Source organism: Penicillium antarcticum (genome assembly GCF_028974205.1).
Source record: "Penicillium antarcticum strain IBT 31339 chromosome Unknown utg000008l_segment0_segment0, whole genome shotgun sequence".
NCBI classification, from domain to species: domain Eukaryota; kingdom Fungi; phylum Ascomycota; class Eurotiomycetes; order Eurotiales; family Aspergillaceae; genus Penicillium; species Penicillium antarcticum.
This window is the reverse complement of record NW_026695306.1, coordinates 1,227,959-1,243,083: the sequence shown is the minus strand read 5'-3', so window position 1 is coordinate 1,243,083 and position 15,125 is coordinate 1,227,959. Positions and strand designations below refer to the sequence as shown.

Below are 15,125 nucleotides of genomic sequence, written 5' to 3'. Positions count from 1 at the left end.
TCTCAGGAGCATGTCAACCTTCTCATGACCAGCGCCTACCTTCTTTGACCTAACCACAATCATGGACCAGAATGGACGCCCGGCCGTCCAGGTGGTTATCAACGGCTATGACCAGATGCAGGCCTCCAGATCCAACATGCAGCTCCAGAATCAGCCGCGGTCACTATCCGTAGAAGAGGCTCTACAGTACTCTTCTATGTCCAGCGCGCCTGTATTTGGCCTCGGTTTGTGTATCCGAATCCTCTTCTCAACGCCAGCCAACTGACTGATGGACTGTTCGCGCAGACTGTATCATTCGGCCGGACGTCGGCCGACCCTCGAATACTACCTCGATCAACCATGTACTGCAAGAAGGCCGTAAGACGCTGGGTGGATTGGACGCGGAGATCCAGTCCGGACAGGATGAATCTAGTCGTTTAGAGACGTCCCGGGAATATCTGCAACAGTTGCTGGATGGACATGAATTGACAGAATTGTGAGAATCCCACGTACCTTTATATTTACCTTTCACTCATAATCCTCAAGCAAGTTCAAGCTCTCCCGTGCCCCCGCTCGCAGTCAACAATTACGACCAAACGCCTCAAATGGAACTCCTTCTGGTCGCAGCAGCTTAGGCTCTTTTGCCCGCATGATGCTTGACTCTACCGACATCGCTTTCAGATGTAAGATCTAGCTCAGTCCAGCTCTGTGGACTTGTCCAATTGACACTTTGATATCAGATCCCGAAGCATCATCTACGACCAAACTCGAGAGGAAAGACTCGACTCCAAAGACCATTACTTCCTTGAACCAGCGTGCCCATCTAACGAACAAATCGGTCTCAGCTTCTTTTGAGCCAACACGAGCTCCATCCTCAAGTCAATTATCCGTGGTAATCCCAATGAAACCAGTCCCCTCTCATATTGGTCAGATGGCTACGAAAAAGGTCAAATCGAAGACTGATGGTGAGGCGGCGGTACGAATGAAGGATCAAAAAGCGGAGGCAGATGCGGCTCTTTTAAACTTGCAAGACTTCCTTCATGAAGTTTTCGAGGCAGAAGACCAACTGGAACCGGATGCTTCAACTCGCTCGAATGCCGACAATTCAAACCCTATATTCGTGCAGACAAGATCATTGGAGGTGCATGGAGAGGTGCTATCTTCAGATGCTCACAGTCGCCTCCAGAAAGCGATTCGAAAAGTCGCAGGATTCGACCGACTCCAGGACATACCATCTGATTATCTCAATCGGATTCAGAAACTGTGCGAAAAGCCCATAGTTGTTGCACAAACCCCTGATCTAAGCTTAAATGACTCGTCAAATGAGACTGAATCTCAGGAGTGGGTGGGGAAGATCGAAGATGTATTCAATGCACTTCTTGCGATTGGGACGTTGTTGCAGACCATGTCTGGACGCCAGACGGAGCGCGATCTCTGCCCAGAAGATCTCATCGAGGCCATTCCGAACGTTCTTAATCAAGTCTTTGACCACTGCATCATTCCTGCAGTGGAAGCACGCCCTGGTGGCAAAGACGGCCAACATTTCCACTTCTTCTCAACCCAAAAGCGGATCATTGGAAGTCTCGTTCACCAGAGTAAGAAGGTTCTAACCCTTTTCGCTGACTTCCTGTCTCGGATTGATGTCTCCGAAGGCACGATCACAGCCGCTGAGTTCTTCGCCTCGAAACTTATCTTTGTGGAAAACGCGCACAATGACAAGGAATCAGCCCTGGGCCATCAAAAATACGAACCCGCAAGGCGTGGTGCGATGGAGGTGCTTGCGAAGGTGTTTTCCAAATATCCTGAACAACGACCCTTCATACTGGATGAAATTCTGGTCTCATTGGAAAAACTTCCAACCACACGCCAAAACGCAAGGCAATTCAAGGTTGCAGATGGAAAGAATATTCAGCTTCTTACCGCACTTGTCTTGCAGCTCGTTCAGACAACGGCACTGGAAACACCCTCGCGACCAAAGTCCAAACGCCAGATCAAGCCTCAGACCGATGATGATGATGACGAGCTCATGGGGGATGGTGGAGACAACGCGAACAATGAGTCGGATGACGACGAGTCGAACGAGTCGTTGGAACGCCTCGCGACTAAAGCCAACAGACTTTTTGATAACGCCATGCGCTCCGCACAATACATCGTGAAGTTCATCGTTCAGCGTGCTATGAACTCAACAAAGACCGGTGATCAGCCATACAGGAACATCCTCGACCTCTTCACTCAGGATCTGATCAACGTACTTGGTTCTGCTGATTGGCCGGCTGCAGAATTACTTCTCCGAATCTTGGCATCCCACATGGTTGGCCTCGCTGATCAGGACAAGAGTCCAGCGACTGCCAAGAGCATGGCACTTGAGCTCCTGGGCTGGATGGGATCTGCCATCTCAGACCTGATAGCAACCGCTCAGCACATGCTCCCGGCTCTTGAAGATTCCGATTTAGAACTCACCGATTACCTTAAACAACAATTCGAAGAATTCAATTCTCGAGCATTGCACCCGCAAGATCTCATTGTGCCCACTGGTCCATACCGAATGGCGCTCGAACACCTTTTGCAGGACAAGAATTCTGATAATTGGCAACTGATTAGCGCACGGGGCTACTATTTGGCTCAATGGGCCAAAACCGTTTGCACAATCTACTACAACTCCGAGGACAAGGAGGAAATGGCACATGATGATGTGACCAATGACTTGGTTGTTCTTCTAACAAGATCTTTTTCAGACCCCCGCTGGCTGGAGACTCACAAGGAATTCGATAACATCACCAATGCTCATGGAAAATTCGCCTACATCCTGACAGTCTTGAACTCAGGCTTTGGAAAAGCATTTGACACCATTCTCAAGGTTCTCTTGAACTCTTTCACAGGTGATTCGGCCAAAGTCCGCAGCCGCAGCCTGAAAAGTGTCATCTACATGCTTGAGAAAGACCCGAATCTTCTCGATAGAGATGCTTCCGTCTTGCGCGTGATCTTGCGATGTACCACAGATGCCTCGCCCATGGTCCGGGACTCTGCCCTTCAATTGATTGGCCAGTGTATTGCCTTGAAGCCCAAGCTCGAAGAAGAAGGTTGTCGAAGGATTCTCGCCTGTGCAGCGGATACTACGGCTGGTGTCCGGAAACGCTGTATTGGACTGTTGAAGGATATATACCACAAGACGTCTCGACGAGATTTGAAGCTAGTCATCCTGGACAGCTTCCTTCAACGTACAGGTGACGCTGAAGAGAGCGTGACATCGTTGGCCCGACAAACCTTTGAAGAAATCTGGCTTGTTCCCTTCTATGACTCCATCAATTCATCCGATGGCCCGAAACTCAAGATTGCTCTTGGCGAACAGGTGGCCCTCATCGTTGGCCTGGCCGAACGCAATGATACTGCTTTGGATTCTCTCAGCATCTGCCTACAAGCTGTGCTTTCTGATAAATCCAAGTCTACTGTATTAAATTTCAAGGTTTGCAAGGCTATGGTTGCTACCATGTTCGAGAAACTCATAGAAGACTCCGATTCCAGCAAAGAGTCCCAACAAGCTCTTTTGCAGACAATCACTGTTTTCGCCAAGGCAAACGCAAAGCTGTTCAGCCCAGATCAGTTGGAAGCTCTCCATCCCTATATCGGGAATCTTTCTACTTCAGATGACATTTTCATCTTCCGATCAGTTGTGGTTATTTATCGTTGCATTCTTCCATACTTATCCTCATCACACAACACTCTTTTGAAGGAAGTACAGAATGATCTCTTCAGAATCATCGCCAGGCTTCCTCGTGGTGAGCTCAACGAAGTCATGGCCTGTTTGTGGACCATCAACGGTGTTTTACAAAATACTGTCCGACTGGTAAAGTTGACACTCTCATTACTGAAACCTCTGAAGAAGTACAAGGATATGGACATTTCCTCGAGTGAGCATATTGCGGATCTGAATCGTGCCAACAGTTATATTCGCATTGCAGGCTGTGTTGGAGGACATTGCGATCTTGACAAGTTTGCATCGCAGTTCAAGACTGACTTCCCGAAATGGTCTGGCAAATCGGTGGCAGGGTTGATGGTTGATCTCATAGTCCCATTTTCTACAAAAGCCCAGCCCTTGGACCTGAGAATCAACGCCCTCGAAAGCCTGGGATCTATCTGCCAATCATGGCCTGGTCAATTTGGCCGAGAGTGTACCCGGCAGACCTTTGCTCAAACCTTCAAGGAAGACGCTCCAGCCCTGCAAAACCTTGTACTCAAGTCATTTGCAGCTTTCTTTGCCATCCACGAGGGCAAGTCCGAAAAGGCTGTCATCCCAAGCGCAGAGACCGCTGCCCAGGAAGATACAACTCGATTGGGCGGCTCCTTGAAGGCCAGTGACAATGACGGTGCTGCTGCCTTGATTGCCCAGAATTTCCTCTCCAACATGATCCAGGTGGCCCAATCGCGCCAGGATGCGTACGCTTTGACTGCCATTCAGGTTATTGCAAGTATCAATCGACAAGGCCTGGTGCACCCGAAGCAATGTGCCGGTGTACTTGTTTCCCTGGAGACATCTACCATGTCTGACATCGCGAAAGTTGCGTTTGATACCCACAAAGCCCAGCACCAGCAGTATGAAACCATGTTTGAGCGGGAATACATGCGAGCCGTGCAAGAGGCATTCTACTACCAGCGTGATGTTGTTGGTGATTCCAATGGGGCCCGGCAACGACCTTATATTCCGAAACTTGCACAGTTATTCGAGATCGTCAAAATCAGTAACAGTCGGTACCAAAAGAAATTCCTCTCGAACCTTTGCGCCAAGGTCAACTTTGAATTGAAGAAGCTTGACGTGACTGGATCTCCCCCGGAACACCTTCTCCTGTCACGTTTCATATCACAGAACCTGGCATTCTTCGATTACGCTCAATTGGCTGAACTGATGCCAACAATTATGTGTATCGAACGCATTGTTTCGTCAACTGGCACCATCGTTGCACACGCTATCGAGACCGAGATCTCTCCTGCCCCGATTGGCGCGCCCCAATTCGATACCTCAAACGGAATGATGCCAGGGTTTGCGCCTGAGATGCAGCCTTCGACAATCATGCCACGCCCAACCAACCCTGCAACCTTGAGATTACTGGCGACTGCAGCCGCGTCGTTGTCAATGCTCTGGGAAGCTCGAACACACCTTCGTCGTGTCTACGGACTGAATGCTCATAGCAAGACCAACGGAAAACCTGCCGCAAAGGATCTTAACAAAACCGCAACCAAGGTGCATGGAGTGACCGGCGATAAGGTCTGGGAAGCTATGGCCAGAAACATGACCGCGCTAGACAGCGAAGAAGCGATGCACCAAAAGTGCCGCGAGTTTGCAACATTGCTTTCCATCGACGACGAGTTCAGGGTGGATGCAGACGAGGACGCCGAAGGGGATAGTCTCGACGCCATTGGAGAAGACGACACGGGGAATGGCCTGACCGGCTCTCGGCCCATGAAGCGCAAGAACTCCGTCTCTAGCTCGAACCTCAACAAACGATCCAAAAGCCGCAAAAGCTCCACTGGAAGAAAGAAATCTAGTGAGCCGGACGACGAATTTGCTTGGGATTGATTTACATGCCTTATCCACATCATCATACGAGATTCCTTTTTTTTTTTTTTAATTTGCATGTTTAGCGAGGCTGGCGTTTATTTGTTTTGCTTTGGTCATGTTGAATTCCACATGGAATGGCTTTTTTTGTACTTTCTCTATCTTCCGGAATGGGTTGAGTGGATACCCTTACTTTTGCTTTCATACATAGCCTGAGCTAGGCTCGATGATATGATATCCATCCTTAGCTAAGAGTATATAATAGATATCCATGGATTCAATTCAATTGGTACAAGAGACAAGTGGCGTCTTCTATAAGAAGTGGTCGGTGAATATAGAACGGGAGCTCGGCTTGTCGTATGAGAACTGGTTCTGGTTGCCGGCTTCCCGATGCACGTGACCGCCACTAGATGACGTCGCTCTGTAGCATCGCATCCTTGTCTTGGTTAGCATTCTCAGCCTATTTTTTTTGCCTTCAGTTATAGATTTTTGCCAGGCCGCTCGTTCCTTTAGAGCACAGAGACGGGCCATGAGCTGCTTCGTCTCTGTTTACCATCGCTGATCACTTCTCACGCTTCCTGTCTGACAATGCTGAACGCGATGCTCCGGAGCCGTGCGGAGGGCACGGTTCTGAAATCAATGGGGTCGTTGCCAGCTCGACTTCATGTCCAAAAGGCATTTGCAGCCCCACGACTGTCGCTATCACGCTCGATACATACTCCTCGTCGTCGACCCGCCCCCCATTGGCGGGCCTTGGCACAGGTACCGCTGAGCTCGGTGCCAATCCGATACAAGTCGGAACTCGCTGCCAAGATTCTACCTGCACGGCAATCTGCCCTTGTGGGTGCTGTGTATAAGGTCTTTACATGGTGTGGTTTTCTGATATTCTCCGGTGGTGCTATGGTGGTCGCCTTCTTTATCTACGATGCTAGTACATATCGCGAATCGTCAACTGCCGCTGACATCCCTGTTTCGGAGTTGGCGCTTAACCCTCGGATCGGAGGCCCGAAAAATTTGCCTATTGCGGATTACCTTGTTGGTGACTATGACTCGGAAACCATGCTGGAGCAGAAAGATAAGCCGCGTCTGGTCATCCTCGGCACGGGTTGGGGTAGTGTTGCGCTCCTCAAGAACTTGAACCCTGCCGATTACCACGTTACTGTTGTGTCTCCTACCAACTACTTTTTGTTTACTCCTATGCTGCCCTCTGCTACTGTGGGCACTTTGGGTCTTCGTTCACTGGTGGAGCCCGTGCGGCGCATCATTGAGCGGGTCAATGGACACTTCCTCAAGGCTTCGGCTACTGATGTCGATTTCTCTGCGAAGTTGGTAGAGGTTTCTCAGGTTGATAATGATGGAGTTAGGAAGAACTTCTATCTGCCTTACGACAAGCTTGTTATTGGTGTCGGTGAGTTCAAGACAACAAACGGCGTTTGTCGCAGAAATACAATACTAACCTTATGATATTTAGGTTGTGTTACGAACCCGCACGGTGTCAAGGGCCTCGAGAACTGCAACTTCCTGAAGACGATTGACGATGCTCGTCGCATCAAGAACCAGGTGTTGGAGAACATGGAACAGGCCTGTCTTCCTACCACTACCGACGAGGAGCGCAGACGTCTGTTGTCCTTTGTCATCTGTGGTGGTGGTCCAACCGGTGTCGAATTTGCTGCTGAGCTGTTTGATCTTCTCAATGAAGACCTGCTTCGCTCGTTCCCTCGCATTGTCCGCAACGAGATCTCTGTCCACATTATCCAGAGCCGAACTCACATCTTAAACACCTACGACGAGGCACTCTCCAAGTATGCCGAGGTATGTTTGCTATGCCCCAGAGGCTTCTGTTGATCAAGCTAACATCTCTTCCTAGGGTCGATTCACTCGTGATGGTGTCGAGGTGTTGACCAACGCCCGTGTCAAGGAAGTTCGCAGTGACCGAGTCCTCTTCAGTCAGGTGGAAGACGGCAAGACCGTTGTCAAGGAGATCCCAACCGCATTCTGCCTGTGGTCCACTGGTGTGGGTAAGTACAATACCATAATACATCAAAATACTCGATTAGCTTGCAGAACTAACACTATGTAGCCCGAGCCGAAATCTGTGAAACACTCTCCAACAAGCTGGAGGGTCAGAACAACAAGCATGCCCTTGAGACTGACTCTCATCTCCGTCTTATTGGTGCTCCGCTAGGTGACGTCTACGCTATTGGTGACTGCTCAACAGTCCAGAACAATGTGGCAGACAACATCATCCGCTTCCTCCGCACCATTGCCTGGGAGAAGGGCCGCGACCCCGAGAAAGTCCACCTCACCTTCTCCGAATGGACAGAAGTTGCCAACCGAGTGAAGAGACGTTTCCCCCAAGCCACCAACCATCTCCGCCGCCTGGACCTCCTCTTCGAGCAGTACGACAAAGACCACTCTGGAACCCTCGACTACGGCGAGCTCTCCGAGCTCCTGCACCAGATCGACACCAAGCTCACTTCCCTGCCTGCCACCGCCCAGCGCGCCAACCAGCAGGGTGTCTACCTTGGCCGCAAGCTGACCAAGATTGCCGCCGCTCTCCCCGGCCTACGGGCCAACGAGATCGACTACGGTGACCTCGACGAGGCCGTCTACAAGGCCTTCCGTTACAGACACCTCGGAAGCTTGGCGTACATCAGTAACGCAGCCATCTTTGACTTTGGCGGTATGAGCTTCAGCGGTGGTGTCATCGCTATGTATCTCTGGCGTAGTATCTACTTCGCGGAGAGTGTGAGCTTCCGTACCCGGTGTATGTTGGCCATGGACTGGGCCAAGAGAGCTCTTTTCGGAAGAGGTATGTCTTCATTAACTTATTTCCTACGTCGATTTTGCCAGCATTGCTAATATTCTTCGTCCTTTCTAGATCTCATGAGCTTCTAAGCTGCCCATACACTCCCACCCATAGCCTGTCGCTGGCCGATCATGAGATATCCGCGATATCCCCCATAAAGTCTATTTTACTGATACAGTATTGAGCGGGTCAGAGCGAGTCTGGGAATCTTTTGTTCTGATGATTCTTTTGTTATTTTCGAAAATACCTACGCCTTAGAGACTTGTTGCTTGCTCCTTTGGATTTATCCTGATGAACTTCATGCATACTCGTGACTGTGGATTTGTTTGCGTTCATTGGCTAGCTTTTTTCTCTCTTGTTGTGGTTCTTGCTGCAAAAATGCATTGACTGTAATATACAAAGCCACGTCAGTTAAGAAATTTAATCTGACGATCAAGCTTATGTTGCTTTTACTACAGACGAAAACTGATTTAGGTACTTAGTGCCCAGAAGAGCGGGAAGAGAATGGAGTTGTTCAAGTGAAGAATATTCATTGTATTGTCATATGGCTCATTCGGCCAGTTGAAAAATCCAGCGATGAATAAAACGCCTAAGAATGAGGCACCAAGACGCCACGCTAGAAAAACTCGAAAGGTTAGGGCAATAATTTTTAAAGCCGGCAATGGGAAACCACGACAAAGACCCGATCAGGATATCATTGGGTCAACGTCGCTGTTGTGGGACATTAAAGTGTCGGTAATGTTAGTAGCAAGGTCATTACTAGAGTTCTTGTGAGAATCGCCGACCAAGCCAATATCTAGGGTGTCTGGGATGTCTCTTTTAGCGACTCGGGCCTTGTTCTCGGCAAAAGTCCGAAGCTTCACAAGGTTGCGCAGGCGGGCCTCTTTACGAGCGCCTTGACTCTGCAGAATGGCCTCGTTGACTTGGGTTGCAATATCTTTACGAAGCGCGGGGTCCAGAAGACATGCAAGCGATGGGTCCAGGTTGTCACTGGGGAATATTAATAAGGCAAGCGTCCGCTCGAGGTCCTCTAGGAACTGGGGGTTCGTAGGGGCTCGAGGTGCAAGCTGCGACGTCGCAAAGTCCAAAGCTGGACTAATGTCATTGCCTGGGACGGCCATGCAGGAGCGTATCAATTCAACCAACTGCAAGCGCAGAAGAGCAAAGTGCAGAGAAGGGTCCTCATCGAGAATCTATTAAAGTCTTGTTAGCAATAGCACTTTGCAAGAAGTGTGTGATGTGCTGATAAGATCCAATTTTGGTAAATTGCTCATACTGAGGACTGAAGATGTTTGTTTTTCTGCAAAACCCCGGAGGGGATTTAAGAGTGGTGCATGAAACTTGGTATAATCATAGCAAGAATAGGGGCTGGGAAATGTGGATGCGACTAGCGGGAAAAATTTTCTTACCTGAGGATTGAGCTCGTTGATTTTTTCGACAGCTGACTGGATATCACCGGAGTAAATCGCAGTCCTAATCTCAACACGCTCCTGAATAGACTCTAGGTCTGTTCTGAGTTTAATGTTGGCCTCTACTGCGAATTTGTTCGCAGCGGCGGGATAGCCGTTGGTGATGAGGTAATCCATGACCAAGTAGTTGATATCACTGTGATATGACAGTCAGCAATAGCTCGGATCCAACTGTTGAATGCAAGATTTGCAGAGGTGACGTGAATCAGATAGACAAGTCAATTGTTTCTCCTCACATGTTTTCAGAGAGATTCCCAACTTGATTTTCAAGAACATCATGTCACGGGGGCGGAGGGTAAGAGATCGGAGGTAACTCACGTCTTGGAAGGCTTGACCTCCTCGAGCTTTCGCTCGAAGTGATGCCATGTAGGCGTCGCAGTCGAGGAAGTTCGGGACATCTGCATCGTGTTAAAAGGCCAGTAGCCACGGGTTTCACACCGAGAAGCATACAATTTGACCCGACATCAGGAGTAGAATGCTCAGTCTTAAATCTGGTCTGAAGCTATCCTCAAAGCTGAATGGTGACCCAAGAAACGACGGCCATGGGAATAGGCAGTCGCTGTGTGGGAAAAGACCGTTTGGATGGAGGAAAGAAGAAGAGGAAGGTGAGAAGAAAAAGCTCGGAATAAGAAGAGCTTAAGCGAAGGTAACGCGCTAAGCCCAAGTCAGTAGATGACAAATATATGTATCAGCGAAATAGACCAATAAGAGGCGGTGCCAGAACGCTGTCTCTGGCTAATCCGGATCAGGTAAGTGTATTATATAATCATGCCAAGCCCTCCAGGGCTCTTATCGAGGAATTGCATTTCAATCCAAGTAGTATTGTACAGTGGGGGGAACAGTCTTAACTGACAAGTCTCTTTGCCATGGAGTCTATCTCGCCTTTTGTTTCCACCAGCCCTGCGGTGCGGTATGCTCCACCATGGCAGGACTTAAGCATCATCGGTATCGCTGGTAGCTCTGGCTCTGGCAAGACCTCTGTGGCCATGGAGATTGTCAAGTCTTTGAACCTACCCTGGGTGGTGATCCTTGTAATGGTAAAGCTTACGAAAATACTTGATCTAGAGCTTGTTGTGGTTCTAACGTTCATTCGTCTAGGATTCATTCTATAAGACTTTATCATCCGAGGAGCACCACAAAGCGCATGCGAACGAATATGATTTTGACTGCCCGGATTCGATCGACTTTGATCTTCTTGTACAGACTCTGCGGGATCTCAAGAAAGGGTGAATTTCCTCTTTCTTTCATCTAGACTTTGCATTGCCTGACCGGATTGTATGCAGAAAGAAAGCCAACATCCCGGTCTACTCGTTCGCTGATCATCAGCGCCAGTCCACCACAACCACTCTTTACTCGCCCCGGGTGATTATTCTGGAGGGTATTCTGGCGCTTCACGATCCTAGAATCGTTGAGATGTTGGATGTGAAGGTAATTTCCTTACTTCCCCGCCTGTTAAACAGGGTTAACCCCTCACTCTAGATTTTCGTTGAAGCCGACATGGATGTGTGCCTAGGACGCCGAGGTGAGTTATTTTGGATCTTATTCATGCAAGTGGCTACTGACAGAGATATTTACAGTCCTTCGTGATGTCCGTGAGCGTGGTCGGGACATTGAAGGAATCATTAAGCAGTGGTTCGCTTTTGTGAAGCCATCCTACACCCGATATGTGGAGCCTCAACGTCCCATTTCAGGTAAGTAGTCGCGTGACTTAACAAGTATTCGAGAACTACACTAACCCTAACTTCCAGACATTATTATCCCACGTGGTATTGAGAACAAGACCGCCATTGGTATGTATTACTCGCGCGGCATGGCCTGATGACCTGACGCTAATCAAATTTAGACATGGTGGTGAAACACATTCAACGCAAGCTTCAAGATAAATCCGATAAGCACACTGAAGAACTGAACAAGCTGGGTCTGATTGCGGCAAAGGTTGAATTACCTTCCAATGTGCATGTTCTGCCTGCCACACCGCAGCTCATCGGTATGAATACTATTTTGCAAAACCCAGCAACCGAGCAGGAGGATTTCATCTTCTATTTTGATCGACTAGCATCAATCTTGATTGAGAAGTATGATTTCCATACCCCGGAACTGTATATCATTCTAACAAACACTGTTGCCAGAGCCTTGGATATGACCTTGTATGTCTCTGCGAATGTGGAAACACCACAAGGAAACCCATACATGGGCTTGCACCCCAAGGGCACTGTATCCGCTGTCGCTATCCTGCGAGGAGGTTCCTGTATTGAGACTGCCCTCAAGCGATCTATTCCCGACTGTGTCACTGGTCGCGTGCTCATTCAAACCAATGAGTGCAGTGGAGAGCCAGAGTTGCATTACCTGAAACTCCCACCGCAGCTTGAAGAACATGCCACAGTTATCCTTATGGACTCGCAAATGTCCAGTGGAGGTGCTGCACTTATGGCCGTTCGCGTGCTTCTTGATCACGGAGTGAAGCAAGACAGAATCGTTTTCGTGACCTGCGCAGCAGGTGAGCTAGGACTCAAACGCCTGACTGCAGTTTTCCCCGAGATACATGTGATTGTTGGGCGAATTGAGGAAGAGGGAGAACCAAGATGGATTGAGAAGCGGTACTTTGGATGCTAAAGTTTTCAATCGCCGCTATTTATCATGAGACTAGTACATACGCCAACCATGACATATTCCGTGACTACGGACGCATTGCATTATTAGGAGTGATACTGAACAATGAAAATACTTTATTTGCATACAATCTAAAATCCTTACCATCATAATTCCGTACACTCACTGGATTTACTCAGATATCCGTTCCATAATTGTGGTAGAATTGCCGTTTCAAGGATTAGATACATGTGTCTGACCGCCTGACCGACCGCCACGGGCAGAAAAAAGAAATAATCTGCCGGTCGAGTATTTTCACTCGTTGAATTTGACGATCTCTTATCGATACCCAGGTCTTGAAAAAAATTGCCCAGCTCTCGGTGACATATCACAGAGCTCATAATGGCAGGCCCTGATAAGAAAAAGTCCAAGGCCGGAAAGGCCAAAGGCGAAACCGGCCCGTTGATCAGTACGTACATCCGAAGCTTTAGATTTGTTCCAAAGAGAGCAATGAACCCTGATTACTGACTTCCTCTATTACAGCGGATCCTCGTTTTGCCAACATCCAATCAGACCCTCGCTACCGTCTTCCAAGCAAGCGCCAGACTCACGTCAAGCTTGACAAGCGCTTTGCGCACGTGCTAGATGATAAGGATTTCTCCCGCAACGCTGCTGTCGATCGCTATGGACGCAAGCTGGCGAAAGACGACACCAAGAAGCAATTAAAGAAGTTCTACCGCCTTGAGGACGATGACGAGAATGAGGAGAGCGGTTCCGACGACGAAGAAGAAGTCAAGAAGGAGCTGAAGCGAATCGACTCTGCTTCATATGACCCTGCACGTGATGGCGGCTTTGAATCTTCATCATCCGAGGAGAGCTCCAGCGAGGAGGAAGACCTTGAGGAGGAAATTGAAGGCGAGGTCGAATTCCCAGACCAGCAGCAGTCCAATGTGCCGCTGGGCGAAGTGTCGAACCGGATAGCAGTCGTCAACCTCGACTGGGACAACATTCGCGCTGAAGATTTGATGGCTGTCTTCTCCAGTTTTCTTCCTCCTGGTGGGCGTGTGTCGAACGTCACAGTGTACCCTAGTGAGTTCGGAAAGGAACGTATGGAGAGGGAGGAGGTTGAGGGTCCCCCGAAAGAGATATTCGCGCCGACCAAGAAGAGCACTGGTGGAAATGACGACTCTGAGGTTGACTCCGATGAAGAGGAGGAAGAAATCAAAAAGTCGATGATGAAGGCCGACGATGGCGAAGAATTCAACTCTACACAATTACGGCGGTACCAACTCGACCGCCTGCGCTATTACTACGCAATTCTCAAGTTCTCATCTAAGGATGTCGCCAAACATGTCTACGACCTGGTTGATGGCGCCGAATATCTATCCAGTGCCAATTTCTTTGATCTTCGTTTCGTCCCTGATGAAACAGACTTCTCCGACGACAAGCCTCGCGACGAATGCTCTCGAATTCCTGATAACTACAAGCCCACCGAGTTTGTTACTGATGCCCTGCAGCACAGCAAGGTTAAATTGACATGGGATGCGGATGACAAGTCAAGGAAAGAAGCGCAAGCGCGCGCATTCCGAGGCTCGCGCAAGGATATCGACGAAAACGATCTGAAAGCCTACCTCGGTTCTGACAGTTCCGATAACGAAGATTCAGATGACGAGGATGGCGGCGTTGAAGTTGTTGACAACACTGGCGCAGAAGCTTCAACAACGAAACTATCCAAGAAGGAAGCTGAGAGACAGCGTATGCGTGCTTTGCTTGGCCTAAGTGCTGAACCTACTCGCTCCAAGACCGACGGCCCTGTTGGAGAGATGGAAGTCACTTTTACATCTGGGTTGGCTGGTGGCCATGGCAAGGATACCATCTTCGAGAATGAGCCAGTTATCGAAGAAAGCACAATCGACAAGTACGTGCGCAAGGAGCGTGAGCGCAAGAAGCGCCGAAAGGAGAAGCTCAAGGCTACCAAGCAAGGAGATGAAGAGGGTGCCGAGGCTGCGGATAGTGAAGACAACGAGCCTGCTCCAGTCGAGGTACAGGAGGAAGTGCAAGAAGACGCAGGCTTCAATGATCCCTTTTTCGACGACCCTACTGGCAAGGCCACCTCCGCTGCCCGGCGCAAGGAGGAGAAGCGCAAGAAGCGTGAGGAGCGTGCCGCCGAGGAGGCCGCATCAGCTGCTCAGCGGGCTGAGCTTGAGCTTCTCATGGTGGATGACGAGAAGGCCCACATCAAGCACTTCGACATGACCGAAATCGAGAAGGCCGAGAAGCAAGCAAAGAAGAAGGGCAAGGGCAAGAACAAGAAGAGCAAGACCCAGGATACTGCTCCGGCAGATGACTTCGAGGTCAACGTCAGCGATCCCCGTTTCTCTCGCCTGTTCGACAGCCACGATTTTGCTATCGATCCTACCAACCCCCGCTTCAAGTCTACTTCTGGTATGAAGGCTATGCTGGACGAGGGTCGTAAGCGCAGACGCACTGGCGAAGACGCCGAGGCCGAGGCTGTGCCCGAGACCAAGGAGCGCTCGAAAAAGCAAAAGAAGGCTCCCAAGGAGGCTGGCTCAGAGGATCTCAAGCGTTTGGTGGATAAGGTTAAACGCCAGTCCAAGGCATGAATGAACATATAGTTGAACTGTAATGAATTTGGAGCTATTGCACTAAGAATCGGTGTATTGAATTGAATTGTTTGCATATGTCTGTGGCGCATTGCCAGCAACGA

At 49.4% G+C, this 15,125-nt stretch overlaps 5 protein-coding genes across 5 annotated transcripts; 4 read left to right on the top strand and 1 right to left on the bottom strand.

Moving 5' to 3' along the window:
* Positions 1-61: 61 nt before the first annotated feature.
* Positions 62-5,551, top strand: N7508_007995 (putative sister chromatid cohesion protein Mis4; the record flags this gene model as incomplete). The annotated part of the gene is made up of 4 exons (XM_058466059.1): positions 62-224; positions 286-475; positions 526-662; positions 720-5,551. The coding sequence occupies 4 exons, from the start codon at positions 62-64 to the stop codon at positions 5,549-5,551; spliced, it is 5,322 nt and encodes a 1,773-aa protein (XP_058317387.1).
* A 567-nt stretch (positions 5,552-6,118) lies between these two features.
* On the top strand, positions 6,119-8,428 carry N7508_007994 (putative NADH-ubiquinone oxidoreductase 64 kDa subunit; the record flags this gene model as incomplete). Its single annotated transcript, XM_058466058.1, has 5 exons — positions 6,119-6,938; positions 7,002-7,342; positions 7,398-7,548; positions 7,611-8,342; positions 8,412-8,428. 5 exons carry the CDS (start codon positions 6,119-6,121, stop codon positions 8,426-8,428), a joined length of 2,061 nt encoding a protein of 686 aa, XP_058317386.1.
* Positions 8,429-9,025: 597 nt separating this feature from the next.
* N7508_007993 (glucose-induced degradation complex GID8) lies at positions 9,026-10,212 on the bottom strand (the record flags this gene model as incomplete). The annotated part of the gene is made up of 3 exons (XM_058466057.1): positions 9,026-9,532; positions 9,749-9,944; positions 10,127-10,212. The coding sequence occupies 3 exons, from the start codon at positions 10,210-10,212 to the stop codon at positions 9,026-9,028; spliced, it is 789 nt and encodes a 262-aa protein (XP_058317385.1).
* A 462-nt stretch (positions 10,213-10,674) lies between these two features.
* N7508_007992 (uridine kinase family protein) lies at positions 10,675-12,421 on the top strand (the record flags this gene model as incomplete). The annotated part of the gene is made up of 7 exons (XM_058466056.1): positions 10,675-10,845; positions 10,907-11,034; positions 11,092-11,236; positions 11,288-11,330; positions 11,386-11,499; positions 11,557-11,598; positions 11,652-12,421. 7 exons carry the CDS (start codon positions 10,675-10,677, stop codon positions 12,419-12,421), a joined length of 1,413 nt encoding a protein of 470 aa, XP_058317384.1.
* A 378-nt stretch (positions 12,422-12,799) lies between these two features.
* N7508_007991 (pre-rRNA-processing protein ESF1) lies at positions 12,800-15,021 on the top strand (the record flags this gene model as incomplete). Its single annotated transcript, XM_058466055.1, has 2 exons — positions 12,800-12,866; positions 12,941-15,021. The coding sequence occupies 2 exons, from the start codon at positions 12,800-12,802 to the stop codon at positions 15,019-15,021; spliced, it is 2,148 nt and encodes a 715-aa protein (XP_058317383.1).
* Between the last annotated feature and the right edge of the window lie 104 nt (positions 15,022-15,125).